The sequence below is a fragment of the Aedes albopictus genome, chromosome 2 (genome assembly GCF_035046485.1).
Source record: "Aedes albopictus strain Foshan chromosome 2, AalbF5, whole genome shotgun sequence".
Taxonomy (NCBI): domain Eukaryota; kingdom Metazoa; phylum Arthropoda; class Insecta; order Diptera; family Culicidae; genus Aedes; species Aedes albopictus.
In genome coordinates, this window is record NC_085137.1 from 323,280,686 (window position 1) to 323,299,744 (window position 19,059).

Below are 19,059 nucleotides of genomic sequence, written 5' to 3' on the forward strand. Positions count from 1 at the left end.
AATCGTTGACTGTCATAACAGAATCGGTATCGTCTTTGCGAGTTGAGTTACTTTGAGCGTTGACAGTAGAAGTAGAGGAAGAACGAGTCAATGGTTTGTTTTGGTTCAGACTCATTGTTGCGGGATGCGTGATGAATACGTATAGTTTTCTGAAGGGTTGTATAGCAATGGTGATGGGTGAGCGAATTGAGCAGACAACAATTTTAATTGCGTTTTAACAAGCTTCACCGAACTAAACGACACAAACTCGTCAATTGTGGCACAGATTTCCATATGAGAAACTAATTCGCACGAGAAACTAGATTTTAACTTTGGTTCTTCTAATGGAAAAAATCGTTTGAAACTGCGTCGACAGAAACACACTACTCAATAGTAACCATCCCTTCAGGAACGAAACAAATAATAAATAAATAAATAAATAATGATTTGCGATAGAGAACTTCTTATCATACTCACTACGCTTCTCACGCTGATTTTATTACTACTACTTCATCTGTATTGCAGTTCTAATTCAAATCAGTGAAGATTCAAGGCATATCTCGGTTGGAAAGTATTAGAAGCAGCAACAGAAGCTCCAGCACCATCTTGACGACGACGCGATGGAAGCCCGAAAATGTGTGACAGTAATGATGGATCACAGAGTCACAGCCTGCCTGATCGTACAAAAAAAGCTTGTGTGGGTAAATGATCACACGTAGATTCTTTCGTAGCATGGTAATTGAGGTCCCATAAGACATGATAAATATTTGGCCAAACAAGCCCAACAACTGACCAACACAACGTGAATCACAGCAACCTTGGATAAATGTCGGACTTCAATGGTAAATATTTGGCATAATGACAAACAGTCTAATGGCACCATTGGTGATGTAGCTACAACAGATCGTATCCAGATGGTATTTTTTGTAATTGCAAAAAAAATGTATGCTACTCGTTGCAAAACTCGATTTTTTCAGCACTCGTCGTATTTATCCAACGGAACTTTCCGAATGACTGAAAAAATCACCTTTTTGCAACTTGTTGCATAAATAACTATTCTTTGTCGGGTATATTATCACTGCGATCATATTTGATCGTTTGAGATACACAACCCATTTTAACAATTGTACCTTGTCATGGTGATTAGTTTCTATATGATCAGAAATCATTAACGCAAGACCTAAGTCACGGTGTACAACATTTAGAAGGTGATATCTTCCGAAAAACTGACAGTTTTTCGATGACGTAATTCAAATCGTTCAGAGGCGATCTAGTACTCCACATCAATTTCATCATGTGAAGAACGATTAGAATGACGTCACATGTTTACATCCAAAATTTATGTTTACATAGGTTACTAGCCTGCCTTGTGATATTTATGCCGTGACCTAGGTATTATCCCAGCTAGGTTTACTGAAGTTTTTTACACGTAAAAAACTGCTTTGATGAAAAAACATCGTGAAAATAATCCAGGTTTTTTTTAAACAGTCAGGTCCACATCTGCCGTGACTTTTTTCGACGTTTTTTGAAATAACGCGATTTTTTTACTTGGTACCATTACCGTCATAAAAAAAACTTCAGTGTATAATGTGCCGTATGAAACGGCACTGGGAATAAATCAAAATATTGATTTATTTTGATTAATCTTCTAGTAAAAACATACTATTAAACAGTAAAAAAACAAAGACATAAGTTTGAACTTAACTAAAATGCAAGGTTGTTCAATTTTACGTCGATCCTGATCTTTTTATCAACTTTTTGTAGCAGAAAAAAAAGAGAAAGCAAATCCTGATATAATGATTTATTGTTTGTTATTTAAGTTAGGTAGAAAAATATCATTTGCAACAGATTTGTTGGCAATTGTACTGTTGGTCATCTTTTGCATGAGTTGCGGCCACTGTGTTACTTTTCGTGCCACTTAAAGATCGTAGATTTTGATTCCTTTTACATTCTTGCTGGTACCTTATCATTTTTAATAATATGCTGGAACGAGGCGAACGTAGAATCCGTTCAACGTCTTAGTCTAACTTTTTCTTAGCCGTGAGGTGGTGAAATGGTTTTGTGAGCATTGGGAAAAATATTTTTTTTTATCAAGGATGCAGTCTTTCAGCGTGTGGTTGTGGTGCGATAATTTTATTTAATACATTTTTTTTTCAAACGTTCAACAACGTAACTAATTCAAAACCGTCGATTCTAGTTTTCTAGCTATATGTCAATCTCGGACAGTTGATGCATTTCTAAACGAAGGGTAAGTAACGAACAATCATTCTAACTCATACATTTTTTTAAAAGTTTTAGTCCGAGTCAGCAGGAACCTACATATATATTTTGGACACAACGACGTGCCAATTTATTTTACACTTATAGATGGTATGTCTACGGTACAAAAGTAGGACTATTAGTGCATGCAAGGTTTTCGAGCACTAGAACGACTCTCATTGTTTCATGCCATTCATGATCATGTGTACAGACTACCAACTAAGCCAGGAGAATCATAAATCAAGCTAAATAAAGCGGCATTTTCATTTTACTGTTATGCTCTTAAGGCGAATCTGGAAGCATTTCTTCACTTTTTGGTATATGATTTTTTTTATTTAGGCTGATAAAAATTTTATTTTGACTTTTTGTCCCCCCCCCCCTCCGTCAAAAATTTTTGGCTGGATTTGGCATTTTGAGGGGGCAGATAAAAAAATATTTATCAAAATATCGGGTCTTGCCAAGATTTCTTTAACAAATCCGATGAGTTTTTAATCTTTTTCAGATTAAATGCTTTATTATTTTTTGCAACTTCTCATCGTAATAGGTCATTTTACCTCACGCAAATCTGACAGGAAAAGGCCTACTTTCCCACAACAAATTAACAGTGCTGTAATGGTTCATTACAGCACTGATTTGCGTTGCGTAATGAACCATTACAGCACTGTTTTCAGTTTTGACCAACTTATTGATGCTTTCTGGACGCAGGTTTGAAAAATTGTGACAACTGCACAGTATAACCTGCTATGATCAGACTTCCTTAATCATGGCTATGAACATCAGTGTGCGGTCTGATGAAAAAGTTTAGTTAAAAACTATCCTCAAGTGGTAATTTATGAAGGTGCAAAAAACGTTGTACGCAACTCGGTGCAGAACTCGATTTTTACAGCACTCGTCGTAATTATCCAACTCGGCAAGCCTCGTTGGATAAATGTACGACTCGTGCTGTAAAAATCTTCATGCTGCACCTTGTTGCGTAAACTACTATTTATCCCCTCCCTCGACCATCCAAAGAGTGGTGGGACAAAAAGTGAAATAAATATTTGTTACGGCCTTCATAACGAAGCAATATTTTCAAAATCGGTTTTCGTGCACAGTTAGACGAAGGATCACGGTATCTCCTGATTTTTTTAGGTGGAAAAGGTTTTTCAGTTTTAAGGAAACCATTTTTGAATAATATTTCAAAAAAATGTGGTTTTTTAAAAATTGGTAAAAGTTTTACATCTGAAAAAAAAATCCAGGAGGTAGCTCGATCCTTCCTCTAACTGTATCAGTAGGTCGGCTCCAGAGGATCGTTCTCCTCCATTTGGGAAATTTGTGCCATAAACAGTCTCTAACTGAGCATGAAAACCGATTTTGAAAATATTGCTTTGTTTAACCAAAAAAAAAAAAAAGAGGTAATGCGTCCAGTTTCACCTTAAGTCCTAAAGCTGAAATGAATTTGTGGTGAACTATGATTAAATTTGTGGTTTACAGTGTATCAAACAATTGCCTATACAGCTAATTTTTTTGGTCAAAATAATTTTTCATTCAAAGGATCATAACTTTTTTTACGTCAATAAAATACGCTGAAATTTTGATAAATCATTAACCATATATCAAAGCTTCATTGATAACATTTTGAGCGAGATCGAATAAGTTTTCTAAAAGTTGTAGAACTTTTAGAAAAGCTTATAAGATTTTTGAACACATTTTTAAAACATTATATCTCAGTATGTACTCGATGAAACTTTTTCAATTTTTTTGTGATACAGCTTACACGCAGAAAAATATAGCATGAGCAGCATGAGCATGAGATGACCGTACAATTCGTAGTTGCTACTCCGTTACTGACCAGAACAGTCAACATTGCACAGGGAACCAAATGGCTGGGGCCAGGGTGTAGCTTTCCATCCTCAATGTCCTATTTTGAAGGTTCAAAACTTTATATTGTCAGTACCGGCGCCGGCCACGTCCTTACGGTCATCGGGGAAGGGAAGGAATGTTGGTGTGACATCCGTTGCTACTAGAGACCGTGTGTACCTCCGCATCCCCACGGTTGTCACAGGAAGGAAGTTTGTTGGTGGGAAGGGAAGGGATAGAAAGTTGCATAGATCTGGATTCACATTGGTAAGTGATGTGAGCTATGCAACCCTTGATATGATTTAGTCTTCCGCCAGCCGGCTGTCAGAAGAATAAAATAATTTTATTGTATGTTTGTGTATTAAATTTAATTATATACCGGGTATGAATAATTTTTAAACCACGCTTATGTCGGATCAACTCGTAATAACGCATGTTTTAAGCTTATCGTTTCGCAGTCAGAAAATAAACTGCATGCAATTCCATTTAGCTTTACGAGAAAACTGGACAACTAAACAACTAGAATCGTTGCTTTTGAGTTTCACCTATGTTCTTGTATTACTTTTTTTTCGCGCTCCCGTGTTAATAAGATTACGGATAGTAAAACCGTTGTACATATTTATCCGCGAATTTTCGCAACGCGTAATATAAGTTGAAGGTGTGATGAACAAAAATTGTTCGAAAAAGAAATCGAAATTATGGAGCTCGGCACGAATAAATCGACGCGGGAAACGTGGTCTACTTGTCACTGTATCGTACGGTAATCTTGCCTTTCTAAAGAAAGAGATACTTCGCCATTTTGATCGCTGATTGCCTGCTTGTAAATCTGAAATAGAAAAAAAGTATTAAATTGTGATACGTTCTCCACTGTTTTATTTTTGTAAATTGTTATTTATATATAGGTTAAATTTACCTCCATCCCTCTGAAACAAACGGTATATTAGCAGTGAAAAATAAATAGAATAAATAAATAAACAAATAAATAGTGTAAAAAAGTACACCAAATCTTGATCCTGGAATGTTCCTGCATTTAAATAAACCAGGCTGGAAAATAGAAATATCAAAACTTGAAATGGTAGATCTTACACCGTAACGCATCATTCCAAGGTCATCTACCCACGTTACGGGTTCTAAAAAAAAAGCATGGGTATTATGATTCCTTACTTAATTTGATGCTGTTTGAGCATGTTGTTTATGTTGCAAGAAATGAAGAAAACAACAACATTGTTGCCCAAAGTTTTGCTCAATCAGCATCAAATTAGGCAAGGAATCATAATACACACGCTTTTTTCACAATTTAATTGCAGAAACGGAGAATTGTTATTACAAATCTAGTACTTCACCGATCTGTCATATTCTCCGTTTCTTCAATGAAATGGTGCAAAATCAAACATAATTGAGGTAAATTCAAATAAATTGTCAATTTGTTCAGGCAACAAAAATAAAACTGTTTCGAGCAAATCGAACGTCACATTTTAAGCGAATGCAATCCATGTTTGAAACAAACATGCATCTTTTTCAAATGTAATTTTTTTGTTGTTTTTTTGTGGCAGGTTGGCGGAAATATTTGTTTTCCCATTCAATTTCATTTTCTTCCCTGAAAAAAACCACCTCCCGCGTGGCATTTCCAAAGCCAACACCATGTAGATAACATACACTCCCGAAAACAACGGGATTTCTTGGAAACTTCTGGTGAAACATGATTTTTTTGCAGGAAGAAATCTTGTTTGAAATGGCAGCTGGAACTTGTGAGTTTTTGTTTATTTTCACGACGGTGGAACGGGGGCTCCTCAGTTGATATTGTAGAAATCAATATGTAATAGGGTTAGTTTTAAAAATTTAAATTTTATCAGTTTACCGAATAAACATGAATATTTTTGTTTCAAACGAATGAAATTTGTCTCCGTGTATACCTAAGGCTTTCATATGCAGCTTCGTTTGAGGTTTTATATTCACTACAAAAAATATGAAAAATCTGTATATGTTCAGAGCGTCATTCGGTAATTTACCATATTTTGATCAAAAAAGTGTCAAGTGTTTTCAACGTTTTTAAACACTCTTAATGTAATATTTTTTTACAGGACCTACTCAACTACATATGAATAGTAGGTCCTAAGTATTTTCTATTATATGTGCAAAATATGGTAAATTTTCAAAAATCGTCATTTTTCATATTTTTTGTAGTGAATATAAAACCTCTAAAGTAGCTGCATATAGCCTTAGGAATCAGCTGTAACACAAACAAAATTGAAAAAGTTTATCGAATACATACTGAGATATAATGTTTTAAAAATGTGTTAAAATTCTTATAAGTTTTTCTAAAAGTTCTATAATTTTCAGAAAACTTATTCGATCGCGCTCAAAATTTTACCAATGGAGCTTCAATATATGATTCATGATTGATCAAAAGTTTTCAGCGTTTTTGATTGACGTATAAAAAAGTTGTGAACATTTGAATGAAAAATTATTTTGACCAAAAAATTGCTGTACGGACAATTGTTTGATACACTGTACGTGTGGAATAGACCGATCAAGGGGACTATACCAACGAATTATTCTAATACTCCTTTTATTTTATTTATTTTTTATTTTGAAATTTACTGTTCTGGTGAACGCCGTATTGCCTTCCTACTGTGATTTTGACATAACTGCCCCGCAAAATAATCTGAATGGGAAGTGTTTCAGATCATGCTTAGAGCCTTACCCGTCCAAAAAAAAAAACTGCGTGCAAATTTCACGCCATTCGGCCCAGTAGCTTCCGCATACATAAGGATCATGCACAAAAATATCCAGTTAGCCTAGTGGATAAGGCTATGGATCACCAATCAGGAGACGGCTTGTTCGATTTCAGTTCCTGTCGGGAAAATTTGCCTCACAATATACAAATTCATGCAATGACATGCAAAGGAAGCCCTTCAATTAATAACTGTGGAAATGCCCAAAAGAACACTAACTTGAAGAGAGGCAGGCCAAGTTCCAGTAGGAACGTACTGTAAAACGGGGTATCATTGATCAGCGGGGTAACTAGCATTGATCGGCACGACCGACCTAATGAAGTTTTCCATCAAATATATTTCATTGAATCAGTTTCTGCTCACGAATGATAGGTATTTCGTAATCTGCTATTAGTTATTAAATGGTATGGAATTTCTGAAAATTAAATATCAAAAACATTTAAACAAAACGATTGTTTCTCAGGGCGAACGGGACGATCGAGAAAATATCCAGCATTGCTCTGTTGCTACTAAGACTGTAATCTCAGGTTCTATTTCTCATTTTGGAACAAAAACTTTTCATAATGTATGCTCACTTGCAGTGTAGGTATATGCTAATTGTTTTTCAGTCTCTTCTGTGCGATAGAGAACGAGCTTACCATCTTCAAAATCGCGAGGCAAATTGTTAGAAAGAGAGGGAAGATAGGAAAAATAACACGGCGTCCCGTATCACCTTAACTGTGTTTCGTAACGCAATGAGATACATCCTCAAACATTCATGCTTGGTCCACTGCACGAATTTATGCTGGCCTGCTTACTCTCACGGAAAATTTGACGTTTGAGCGGTGCCGACAATTAGAATAACTACTGAAAGGCGGGTTGTAGTAATGACAAGCATAAAAATGTTTTTAAATTTACCATGGCAAAACATGATCATCGACCCACCAACGCTTCTTTTCTTGTGTGCATTTTGTTTCTTCTCACATCAACCGGTTCGATAGCCGAGTGGTAGCGTGCGAGCCTGGTGATGTCAAGGTTCTTGGTTCGAATCCGGTTGCCAAGTGAAACTTGTTTTAATTGAAAATCGAGTCCATGGTAAAATTGAAAACATAATTCTGTTGAATTGAAACGAAACTTAGTCTGCACAAATTTAGTGGCGTTGTGTATTTAAATTGACCCTCAGAATAGTAATTTTCATCGCAAGCCGCCGTTCAGTGTGTAGTCACAGAAGTCCAATGTCGCGACTGTTCGTGTGACTAACATCTAGTTTGCTACACTCTTAGGGCGTCAGTAGCGGTACTAGAAGTGTCAAATAACTTTTCAAAACAAAAGGTCTTCTTCAACATGGACGCTTGAAAATAGTCAATTATTGCAATTAATGTTAATAAAATAATTAAATAGGAAAAGTGACTACAGCGCCATTGGAGTTCTAGTGTATTTCTATTGTGCCGACACTTCTCAAACGTCAAATTTCGTGTGAGAGTAAGCAGGCCTGCACTCAAATTAATCGACTGATAGATTCTATGTGCGCTAACCCCATAGATTGCTGGCGAGAGAGAGAGAATCACCCGTTTATGTGCAAGTAATAAAATCTATAAGTAAAACATATGATTTGTAATATTACTAGAATACATTCCAAGTGTAACAGCATAATGCGCTACCTTGCGCACATAAAATTTAAGAGTAAGCATTACGACAAGAAACCATGATGGCGCGCACAGGAGACAAATGTTTTGCTCGAAAGCGTGCTGTTGAATTCAATTGTCCGGCCGAAATAACGAATATTTTCAAAGGTAAGTACATAATTCTTTCTTTATAACATGTATAGCACAGACAAACAGACGTAACACTCTTCAAAACGGCTTAGCACATGCATTTAACGATCAATTCAAAATTCATTTGATTTGCGCGATTGTTCCACCAGATGCGCTAGTGTTCGATCGCTTTGACATTTGCCAGTGTACACGTTGCTGAATGATGCAAAAGAAAATTACAGGCAATTTGTGTAGTAGTGTGTGTGTCAGCAAAACGTCAAATCGAAATCCATAATGTGCCGACACTTCTCAAACGTCAAATTTCGTGTGAGAGTAAGCAGGCCTGCACTCAAATTAATCGACTGATAGATTCTATGTGCGCTAACCCCATAGATTGCTGGCGAGAGAGAGAGAATCACCCGTTTATGTGCAAGTAATAAAATCTATAAGTAAAACATATGATTTGTAATATTACTAGAATACATTCCAAGTGTAACAGCATAATGCGCTACCTTGCGCACATAAAATTTAAGAGTAAGCATTACGACAAGAAACCATGATGGCGCGCACAGGAGACAAATGTTTTGCTCGAAAGCGTGCTGTTGAATTCAATTGTCCGGCCGAAATAACGAATATTTTCAAAGGTAAGTACATAATTCTTTCTTTATAACATGTATAGCACAGACAAACAGACGTAACACTCTTCAAAACGGCTTAGCACATGCATTTAACGATCAATTCAAAATTCATTTGATTTGCGCGATTGTTCCACCAGATGCGCTAGTGTTCGATCGCTTTGACATTTGCCAGTGTACACGTTGCTGAATGATGCAAAAGAAAATTACAGGCAATTTGTGTAGTAGTGTGTGTGTCAGCAAAACGTCAAATCGAAATCCATAATGGCCGACAGTGTTGCGCGCGGTTCTACCAACAGGTGGCAGTGTGCTCATGAAAATGACACAGGGCAAAAGATTTTGATGAATTTCCTCTAAGAGTTACGTCTGTTTGTCTGTGTGTATAGTGCTTACACTCAGTTAATTCATGTTGCAGCATCAGAATCGATCGCATCACTAGCGATAAAAGTGACGAAATTTCACAGCCGAAACAGTCTAACTTCGTCATGCCAACACCAGCATCCGGTGGTTCTACCAAGTGCTGAAGGAGGAGTCCACGACGGGATCACTACAACCTCTTCGTCTACAATAGCTTCAATATCTGTTCTGTTGGTTTGTTCATGAAATAAAATTATCGCGATCGACAAATTTTCCAAATTTTTATTTATTTACACTTTGGAGCCAATCCCACGTGGAAACGGTTTTATTATTCGTTCCAATGTAACCCATACGATGAACGATTGAAAATCAAAAGCGACGCACATAAGTTCTATCATGATTGAATCGACAATGATTCAATAGCGCTGCACATAGTTTTCAAGTGTAAAAGCAACTGGTCATAATCTAAGTGCAGAACTTTTAAATTCAATATGTTATTTATTCTGAGTGTGTGCCAGTATAAATTCGTGCAGTAATCCATACACTGAAATAAATTTTGTTGTTGTTTCCACCGAATCCATGGTAAAATTAAGAACTGTACCAACAATTTTCAACCGAATGCAAAATTCTGTTAATTGTACTGAAACATTGTCAATATTACCATGCGTGAAGTACCATTGACTAAAAACATTCTTGATGTTACTATTTTGACATTGTATTTTTGACCATGTTTATCTAAGACGCGCAACATTCAAGTCTACATGGTCGAAATTACAATGCCCAAATAGTAGAACCAAGAATGTTTTTGGTCAACTGTAATACACGCATGGTAATATTGACAATGTTTCAGTACAATTAACAGAATTTTGCATTCGGTTGAAAATTGTTGGTACAGTTCTTAATTCTACCATGGATTCGGTGGAAACGACAACAAAATTTATTTCAGTGTACATACTTGTTCAACGACGTACACGGAGAGATGAAACTACCCAAAAGTGAGTTCTTTCCACTCAACTTCGGGGTTGCGTGCGTCAAGCCAATTTTGAGTTGATGGAATCGATGTTTTTGTTGGGTTGTTCCCGCTTGCTTCCATGTGAATAAAAAAATACCTAATTTCAAGTTTTTTTCACCCAACCGAAATTTCGACTAGGTTGTATTTACTCAAATTTGAGTACTAAGCTAGAAACTCAGTGTTGGCTTGACGCACGGAACTGCATGCAAAAGTTGGGCTGTTTCTCTCTTCACTCTCTGACAACAATAGAAAGAGCGCATGAAAAGGGAGATGAAAAAGAACTCAAAATTGAGTTTAAAAGTACCTAATTTTGAGTTTTTCAGGTTCTCCGTGTAGGTTGAACTTGCTCGAACTTGCTCCATCCCGCTCTTTCCCGTTTGTTGATAAATGGGTAAGAGTAGGATGCAGCAACTTCGAGCAAGTTCAACCTACGTCGTTGAACAGGACTACTAGTTACAATAAAAATGAGTTTGAATTCCCTTTGAGGCAACAAAACTCACGATCGGATGAACCGATCAACATAACTCTTTCACGGTTCGATCCGTATTCATGGTGGCTGTGTTTATATGCAGAAAAAGTTACGACAACCATTTAAAAAAGAAAGGAAATAGTAAAATTACTTATTTTTATGAGCTGGAAAGGAATTCAGTGCGATCGAAATGAAATCAATCTAGAGTGTGTTGCTGCGATGAGTTGTCAACCCACCACAGCTTGGGCAAGACAAATTTTGCCAGGACAGCTAGTACTAGATACAATATAAGGTTCAAAATCACTGTATTTCTTCAATATGACATCCTAGAGTTGGATTTAATAAACGAAACTTTTATAAAAGTGTTCTTTTTCAGTAAAATAGATAGGAAAAAAATAACTAGATAAATATTCAGAAGAACACAAAAAAGTCAGCTTTGAAAAAATAGCCACGGTTTAGGAAAATCGAGTACTCATTATTCATATTGTCATTATTACACATATACCAAATGTATACTTGTAATAGGCCGTCCCTTATATTGCGAAAATTGGAACTGTTATAAGTCATTTTGTTTTCAAGTTATTAAAAATGGTCAATATGCTCATTTTCAGACTAAAAACGGCGTAAAAAAAAATTAATTTTAGTCCACACCTAGACGCCATCGGCTTTTACTTGTTAATATATGGGAGAAAAAGTTTGAGATTTCTTAAGCGTCACAATAAAGTTTTCGGGTTTTTATACGACACAAACATATCGCATCGCAATGGGGGAGAAAGGATGCCATAAAACTTGTCACGTAATGAGCATATAACGCCATGAATTTTTGAAATGCATAAGCATACAACATAAACCTTTGGTGCAATAGTTTAAAAATACCGTAAACCGGGGTCAAATTGATCTCTATGAAACAAATTTTGTGGATAACATTAGCAACAATTCAAATAAGAATAAAAAAAAAATAACTGCAAAGTTGATGAAGAGTGAACCTGTATAAAACTACGTGATAGAATTATAAGCAACAAAGTTTAGCATAGACAAATAAAAAAGAAAATCGTGAATTCCACTAAGAATTTGCAAGGTCGTGTTCAGTGTCTTGTACTTGACTGAGTCTAGTCAAGTACAAGAAACTGAGGACGACCTTACAGTTAAAAGAGGAGAGTAGGAATTATACCGCGTTCCGTCCGTCCAAAGGTTTGTTCCGCTTCAAGGTCTGTCCGTTCGGCCTAACCAACGCGCCCTTCACGATGTGTAGCCTGATGAACAAGGTCATTGGGTTTGGCCTTCAGCCCTTCGTCTTCGTGTATTTAGACGACATCGTGATTGCCACGGAAACCTTGGGGCTTGGAGGAACACCTTTGACTCCTCGAGATAGTAGCGGAACGTTTAAAGAAGGCCAAGCTCACAATTTCGTTGGAGAAATCGAGATTTTGTAGGAAGCAGGTGATTTACTTAGGGTACTTGTTGACCGAGCGCGGCCGCGGAGTGTCCATCGACAGTTCCGGGATTCAACCGATTCTGGACTAAGCTCGCCCTAAATCGGTGAAGGACATTCGAAGGTTGATGGCCTGGCTGGGTTCTACCAGAAGTTCATCCAGAACTACAGCAGAGTGATGGCCTCGTTCACGGATCTCCTGAAGAAGGACAAGAAGAAGTTCACCTGGTCGGAGGAAGCAGAAGCAGCGTTTAACGAGCTGAAATCAGTGTTGATTTCGGGCCCGATTCTGGCCAATCCGGACATCACGAAGCCGTTCTCTATTGAGTCAGACGCCTCCGATAATGCCGTCGGAGCTGCGCTAGTCCAGGAGCAAGATGGAGAAACGAGACTGATCGGATACTTCAGTAAGAAGCTCAGCTGCACCCAGCGGAAGTTCTCGGCAGTGGAGAAGGAGTGTCTTGGAGTATTACTGGCCATCGACAATTTCAGACATTACTCGATTCAAGGTGGTGACGGATGCGAGAAGTCTGCTGTGGCTCTTCAAGCTTGGAGCGGAGTCTGGGAATTCCAAACTCCTACGGTGGGCCCTTCGAATCCAATCCAACGAAATCGAACTCGAGTACCACAAAGGGAAGAACAATATAACCGCGGACTGCTTGTACAGGTCGACCGAGGCGGTGAGGGTGATCCAGCCGGATCCGGACTACGATGAACTGGCGGAAAGCGCAAACATCAAGCTTTCTGTTAATGGTGGTGAGATGCGTGGGTGGATCCCAGAAGGCTCTAAGTCGACAGAAACATGTTTGTTTACAAAATGTTGTTGTGGCCTTTTCAATTGTTGATCTTAAATTATCCTCGAAGGTAAACAAACTTTGTTAAAGTCATGTGTACAGATTCAAGCTGGAACATGGTTTACCATTTTTGAGAGAGCGCAGAGAGTAAAATCCGGAGAAAAGAAAGACCCGAATGACAGATGTGACCAAAGCAATTTAACACATGAAACATGTTTCAAGATTTGCTTGAAAACAAAAAGGGGTTGAGTCCGCGTTACTCAGATTTATACTATCCTTAAAGTTTTCCCTGGTACAGCAACACACATTTCACCTAATTCCGCACCGTTTTCACTACTCATCACTACAAATTGCACAGCCGAACCGTTTTTCCACATTTTTCCTTCCTTTTTGTTTTTGTTCATCAGCAGTGTTGGCAGAATGTGTGATTTGAATGAATGGGATGAATGTTTGGATGAATTATGGTGCGCACGAGGGTTGCACGGATGAAATATTTTTTCATGTTTGTCTTTTTCGGGTTGTTTTCGTAGACGGAGAATGTCTGACAGTTAGAAAAACTCCCAGTTTATGTTTTTGAGTTTCACATTTACGATTAGCGCTTTCTGGAAGGTGTTCTGGGTAGTTAATCGGAAGGTGGAGCAGACCCCCATTTAAGGTGATGATTAAATGAATCCGTCGTTCTCGGGTAGAGATCTGGGGTTAGGATTACATTGAATTTTGAATCCCACCGGATAATTAACGTTTTTCACTTCGGTGATAGTTTTTCGGGAGAAATCACACCGTTTTTATTAGTCTTAGTTTATCAGTAGTGTGTGTTAAAGGCTGTATCCGCAATAATCGGGACACAGAAGTACGGCTTTAGATCTGTCATGAATCGGTAAAATTGGCCAAATAATTGACTGAGAACTCTTTGGTGTATGTTTATTATTTGTGCCAAATTTCATAAAAATCGATGCATTACTTTTAACTGTGGATGAAAAACACAGACGTGGTTTTAAGCATTTTGTACTATCATGATCAGGGATGAGAAATGTACTGGAAAAAACGGTAACCGGATGTACATTTGACGATGAATATCATAGGCCCAGCCAAACTCAAACTGTTCGAAATATAAATGTCATAACATTTTTTTTTCCTGCAGCCTTCTTTCTCGAAACGGTTTCCAAGCGCGAGAGCGCCAGTACTCGAGCACAACGACGACAAAAATTTCTGTCTCTCCCGTTTTCGCATTTTTCTGTGTTTCAAACCGCTTCTAGACAAACTTCTTTACATGCATCACAAAGCTAGGAGTGTGCTCTAGCTATTTGTGCAAATCAATTCAAATTATTTATTAAAACAAGTGAGTTATTAGCAGTTGAAAATATTTGACATTTTTCGCAACCACCCGCACATAACATAAGTGGAACTCTGGCTCAAGAAGTTGATGCCTTTTCGATTTCGTTAGCTGGTATACAGGGCATCGAAATGTCAAATGGGTTATAACATTATTGCCATACCATTTTTCAGCATGTATACCATTTTCCATTGCTGTGAAGTAAAACAAAGACCTCAAAGATCTAGACTGGCAGCACGAGTAAATCTTAAAAAGGACATACATTATGATGGAACTTTGTAAACTCAAGACAAAAATAAATTTTCTAGCCTTAAATATGAAGGGAGATCGATATGTGAAAAGTGGATGTGTTATTTCGATGATTTCAATGAATTTTAGACAAAATGAATAAGTGGATTTCCAGCAGCTAGTTTTGCGCATATCTCAGACGCCAATCTTCGTTCCTGTATTCTTTTCCAAAACTGGAATACTGGTTGGTTCATCTGTTTTTTGTTTACGAAAATAAATGACAGTTCGACACCTTTTATAAAAGATATAACAGTTTCGCGTGCTGGAAAAGGATACAACTTTTTCCTTCGCTCTGACCATGGAGTTCCACTTATGTTATGTGCCACCCGCCTCAGCATGACTGCTCATAAATATTTTCGTGGGGAAGCGAAAACCATTGCCCGTGGAATTGCCGGCTTAGAATAGCACTACGGACCCCCTGTTCCGAGGGTAAAAGTCCACCAAACAGGGAACCCCAATCCAAGGTGTCAGGCGACCCGTGCTGAGGGATGAATGGTTGAGGGGGTTTAAAACATGCTCGATCTTTAACGGAGCCCGTAACGTGGGTAGATCTCCCTTTTGGGTTGCGTTACGGAGTAAGATCTACCAAACTGAACCCTGGTGACATCCAGCTTGTTAAGCTAGGGTAATGCGTTTTGGTAATAAGGATTCATGGTACAAAGCCCTTGTTACTAGTGACAGTTTCTAAAATTGCATTTATTTTGCCTTACGAAGTTAAAGACTCGGTATGCCCTCGCCGAGACTACACTTGATGTAAGGAAAACAAACATGCTTTGCGTATCTAAGTGCGTAATAACCTACTAAGGACTGATAAGTACTGATGATACAAGGACTCACGTGAATTTTTTATTACCGAACGCATTCTCTAATTTGACAGCGTTTTGCAACTAGCCTAAAGCCCCGAGTTTTTCAATGTTGTCCTGGGACTAAACTAGAAGCAAGACACGGATGAAGCCAGAGTTCCGATGCATGGACAAATATCAGTTGTACCGTTTTGTTTTTCTCAGAAATAGAATCGATTATGTGAGATTAAGGGCGCACTTTCGGTGGGATTTATTTCCCTGTGAAAACGGTACTTTTTCATCACATTCGATTTCTCGAACCTCTGAGGTAACAAAACAAGATCTGTACAGAAATCGATGCTCCATTGCTTCTCAATGACAATGGAGTAGTACGACATGCACTAAATACTAAGGATACGGGTATTGCCACAAAAGATCTAAATACTGGTCGCAGTGGCTCACCCGAACAGAAGAAAAAAAAAGCGAAAACCATCAAGCGTCTGCTTGACTGCCGTCGGCGCGGCGTCTGATGGTATTGGTGCTGCCGTTGTTTTGTTTTTATTTTACTGCCAGTATCGATGAACGGAAGAGAAAAAAAAATATTTTTGCCATTCCTGACATGATCAATTTTCATGCGCATGCTAGATGGTTCTTTTACGCTACAGTTCAAAGTTCTGTGATGATAATTATGAAATTTCGTTAGCAGTGATACTTATAGAGACACTTTCTTGCAAAATTTCATCAACTTTGATCGATTGGTTTGAAAGCTACTGGTGTTGATAGGGGTAAGTGTTAGTGAAAATTTTTCGTGTTTTTCATGTGCGATTTTTGCCTATTCAAAACTTTTTAATTTTTCTGACAATTTTCATGAAATTTTCACAGAAGCTAGCCGATTATGTGTATATTATGCCTACAAAATTTGATGAATATTTGTATTGTACTTTCAATAGCACATTAGAAACAATAAAGGGTGCTGACTAATTGCTGTCTGAGAGGCTAAAATCACGTTCAGTCCCAATCCATGTTTCGACTATAAAATTGTTGATAGTGCAACGGTTTTTTTTTTGAAATTTTGCCTATACAGCAAATGTAGATTGAGATGTTTGTGTTCAAAATTTCAGCCATTTCCTTTGCCAAATTCAAAAGTTACAGCGCTAACAAGCAAAACTAGGAACTGTACAAAATTCAATGGCGCACATGTTACTCTTTCGTTGCTACAACGAAAAGTACTGCACCGATTCACATGAAATTTTGTAGGTGAAATAAACACATCTTAAGATGTTATTAGACAAAATTTGAGCAATTTTAATGTATTAATTGCAGAGTTACAGCTGTATTTCTGTGTATTTTGAGATTTTTTTTAAGATGATGTAAATTATTAGTAATTTGAAGTATTTAAATGTTTGAATGTGTTGCCAACAGTTTGATTTTGTAGTTTCAGTTTATTTGTTTGATCAAGACAGTATTATTTTTTCTCTTTATTTCCATTTTCCGAGAGTTGCCTTTTACATATATTTTTCTTTTGTAAATAGCAAGATTTTTAATTTGTAAAAAGTAGACGTAAGTTGGTAATTTAAGGAATTTTGATTTGCTTTTTGTCACTATTTTCTGATTTCTGCTGGAGACCGGAGTTGTAAAACGTTGATGGTCAGTGGCAGGCATGATAATGGACTACCCGCTTTGCGCGCAGCCACAGTTGATCAGCAGGAGTAAATCAATTTAATGTTGTATGGCGAAATGCATCTAAACTCGAATTACTTGAAATAGAAAGCTTTTCCCGAAAAAATATTTGGTAGCCTTAATAGTGGTCACCATTGTGCACAACCACTACCAAATATTTTTTCGAATAATGTGTTCCACTTGGAGAAATTTGCCTTTAGATTGTATTCGCCATACAATATTTTTGCGATTTACTTTTAGCGATTTTTCGCGCATAGAAGCTAGCGCCACATTGGTCGATGCGGAGAGTAGGAAAACAGCCGATGTAGTTAATTCATTCTTTCATGACCTGTAGATAGAGGAGTCAAATGACGATGAATACATATGACCCCGGAGGCCGGAAGTAATAGCAAAAGCATTATCAAATGACCTTCGAAAATTTGATTGGTTTGGAAAATCTATTCAACTCCAATCAAATTTTCGAAAATTTAGTGAGGAATGATGTGGCGGTACCACAAAAAATGAATTAATAAATTAAGTTGTACAGAATATAATATAGTCCATTGAATTACCCCCTGTAAATATTCCACTCAAATTGAGTGAAGCTGAATTAGAGTTCATGTGTTCATTTGCTCCACTCCGCATACCAAAAACAGAATGAGTGCCCTGTGTAATTTTGGTGTCGAGCGTAAAGCGACAGTCAAATTAGAAATCAAGCTTGAGCTTCGGGCATCGACCTAGGTTCAAATATCGTTGACCCCTCGATTCTTTTATTGATGTTCGGGAGGGATACGAGTTGATTGATCGGGTCTTCAGAGGGAAATGGAATAGAATGTGAAGGCGATTTTCGACCTTCGCGAAATTCCACTCCGTGGATTTCGCGTAATTTCCAACGACGAAGATTTTTATATCTCTCGCCTATTCTGAGGATCTTAGAACTTGACTCGTCCACTTCGGACTGCGGAAGAGGCGAGTCGATCCCAGTAAAGTTCCGCACCGTGGTGTGATAGTTCAGTCAGATAGGCAAAGTTAAAGAGTCCTATTAGTGCGTTGTGCGAAGAGGCGGATATGTGCGTGCATAGAACCCTGGATGCAAATCCATTGGTGTAGCTAGGATTTTATTCTGGAGGGGGCCCAGGAGGGACCTGACTTGTAATGACTTTTAAGCGGGATGGGCGCCGGATATGTGAATATGCAATTTGCAGTTTTGAGGAATCAAAATGACTGTTTCAGATTTGTTCCTAGTTTTGTAAACTACATGAGTATAAATAATTCCTCCAGGATTTTTCCCATTGCTTGTTTTATTTATTTTATTTTATTTTATTTTATTTTATTGATGCACAAGGGGGTCATGGGGCCAAGTCTCCCATGCAAGTCCAAGAACTCACATCGTCCATAATACACCGTGGAATTTTGGAGTAGGCATTGCAACCTCTTTAGCCATGCGACTTTTAAGTTTTGCGTGGCCTTAAGGATGAGGAAAGGTGGGAGATTGATTTTGCGTATTGAGCTGTGAAAGAATGCGGTGTTAATTAACCCTCTAATACCCAACACCGCCTTTAGACGGGGTAGAGTTTGTTACCGACAATAACGGCAACAACGGGAAACCAAGCAAATGTTTGTTTTGTTATTATATTTGTTAGTAGTTTTGTCTTTGGTAAAAATAATACAAAAAACGCTGTAAGTATAAATGTTAGTCAAATTAAAAATTGTTAAAATAGTTGTTAGTATTGTTAGAAAAAAAAATAATAAT

The 19,059-nt window shown here is 37.6% G+C and overlaps 1 protein-coding gene across 1 annotated transcript in view; it reads left to right on the plus strand.

Annotated features, from left to right (window-relative positions):
- The first annotated feature begins 1,814 nt into the window (after positions 1 to 1,814).
- The window catches only part of LOC115256175 (transforming growth factor beta activator LRRC33-like), a 36,553-nt gene continuing 19,308 nt past the window's right edge, over positions 1,815 to 19,059 (plus strand). Inside the window, exons 1-2 of the mRNA XM_062852385.1 lie at positions 1,815 to 2,101; positions 2,177 to 2,227. Of these exons, the coding sequence (XP_062708369.1) occupies positions 2,076 to 2,101; positions 2,177 to 2,227 (77 nt within the window). The 5' untranslated portion in view covers positions 1,815 to 2,075. The remainder of the gene's footprint in view (positions 2,102 to 2,176; positions 2,228 to 19,059) is intronic.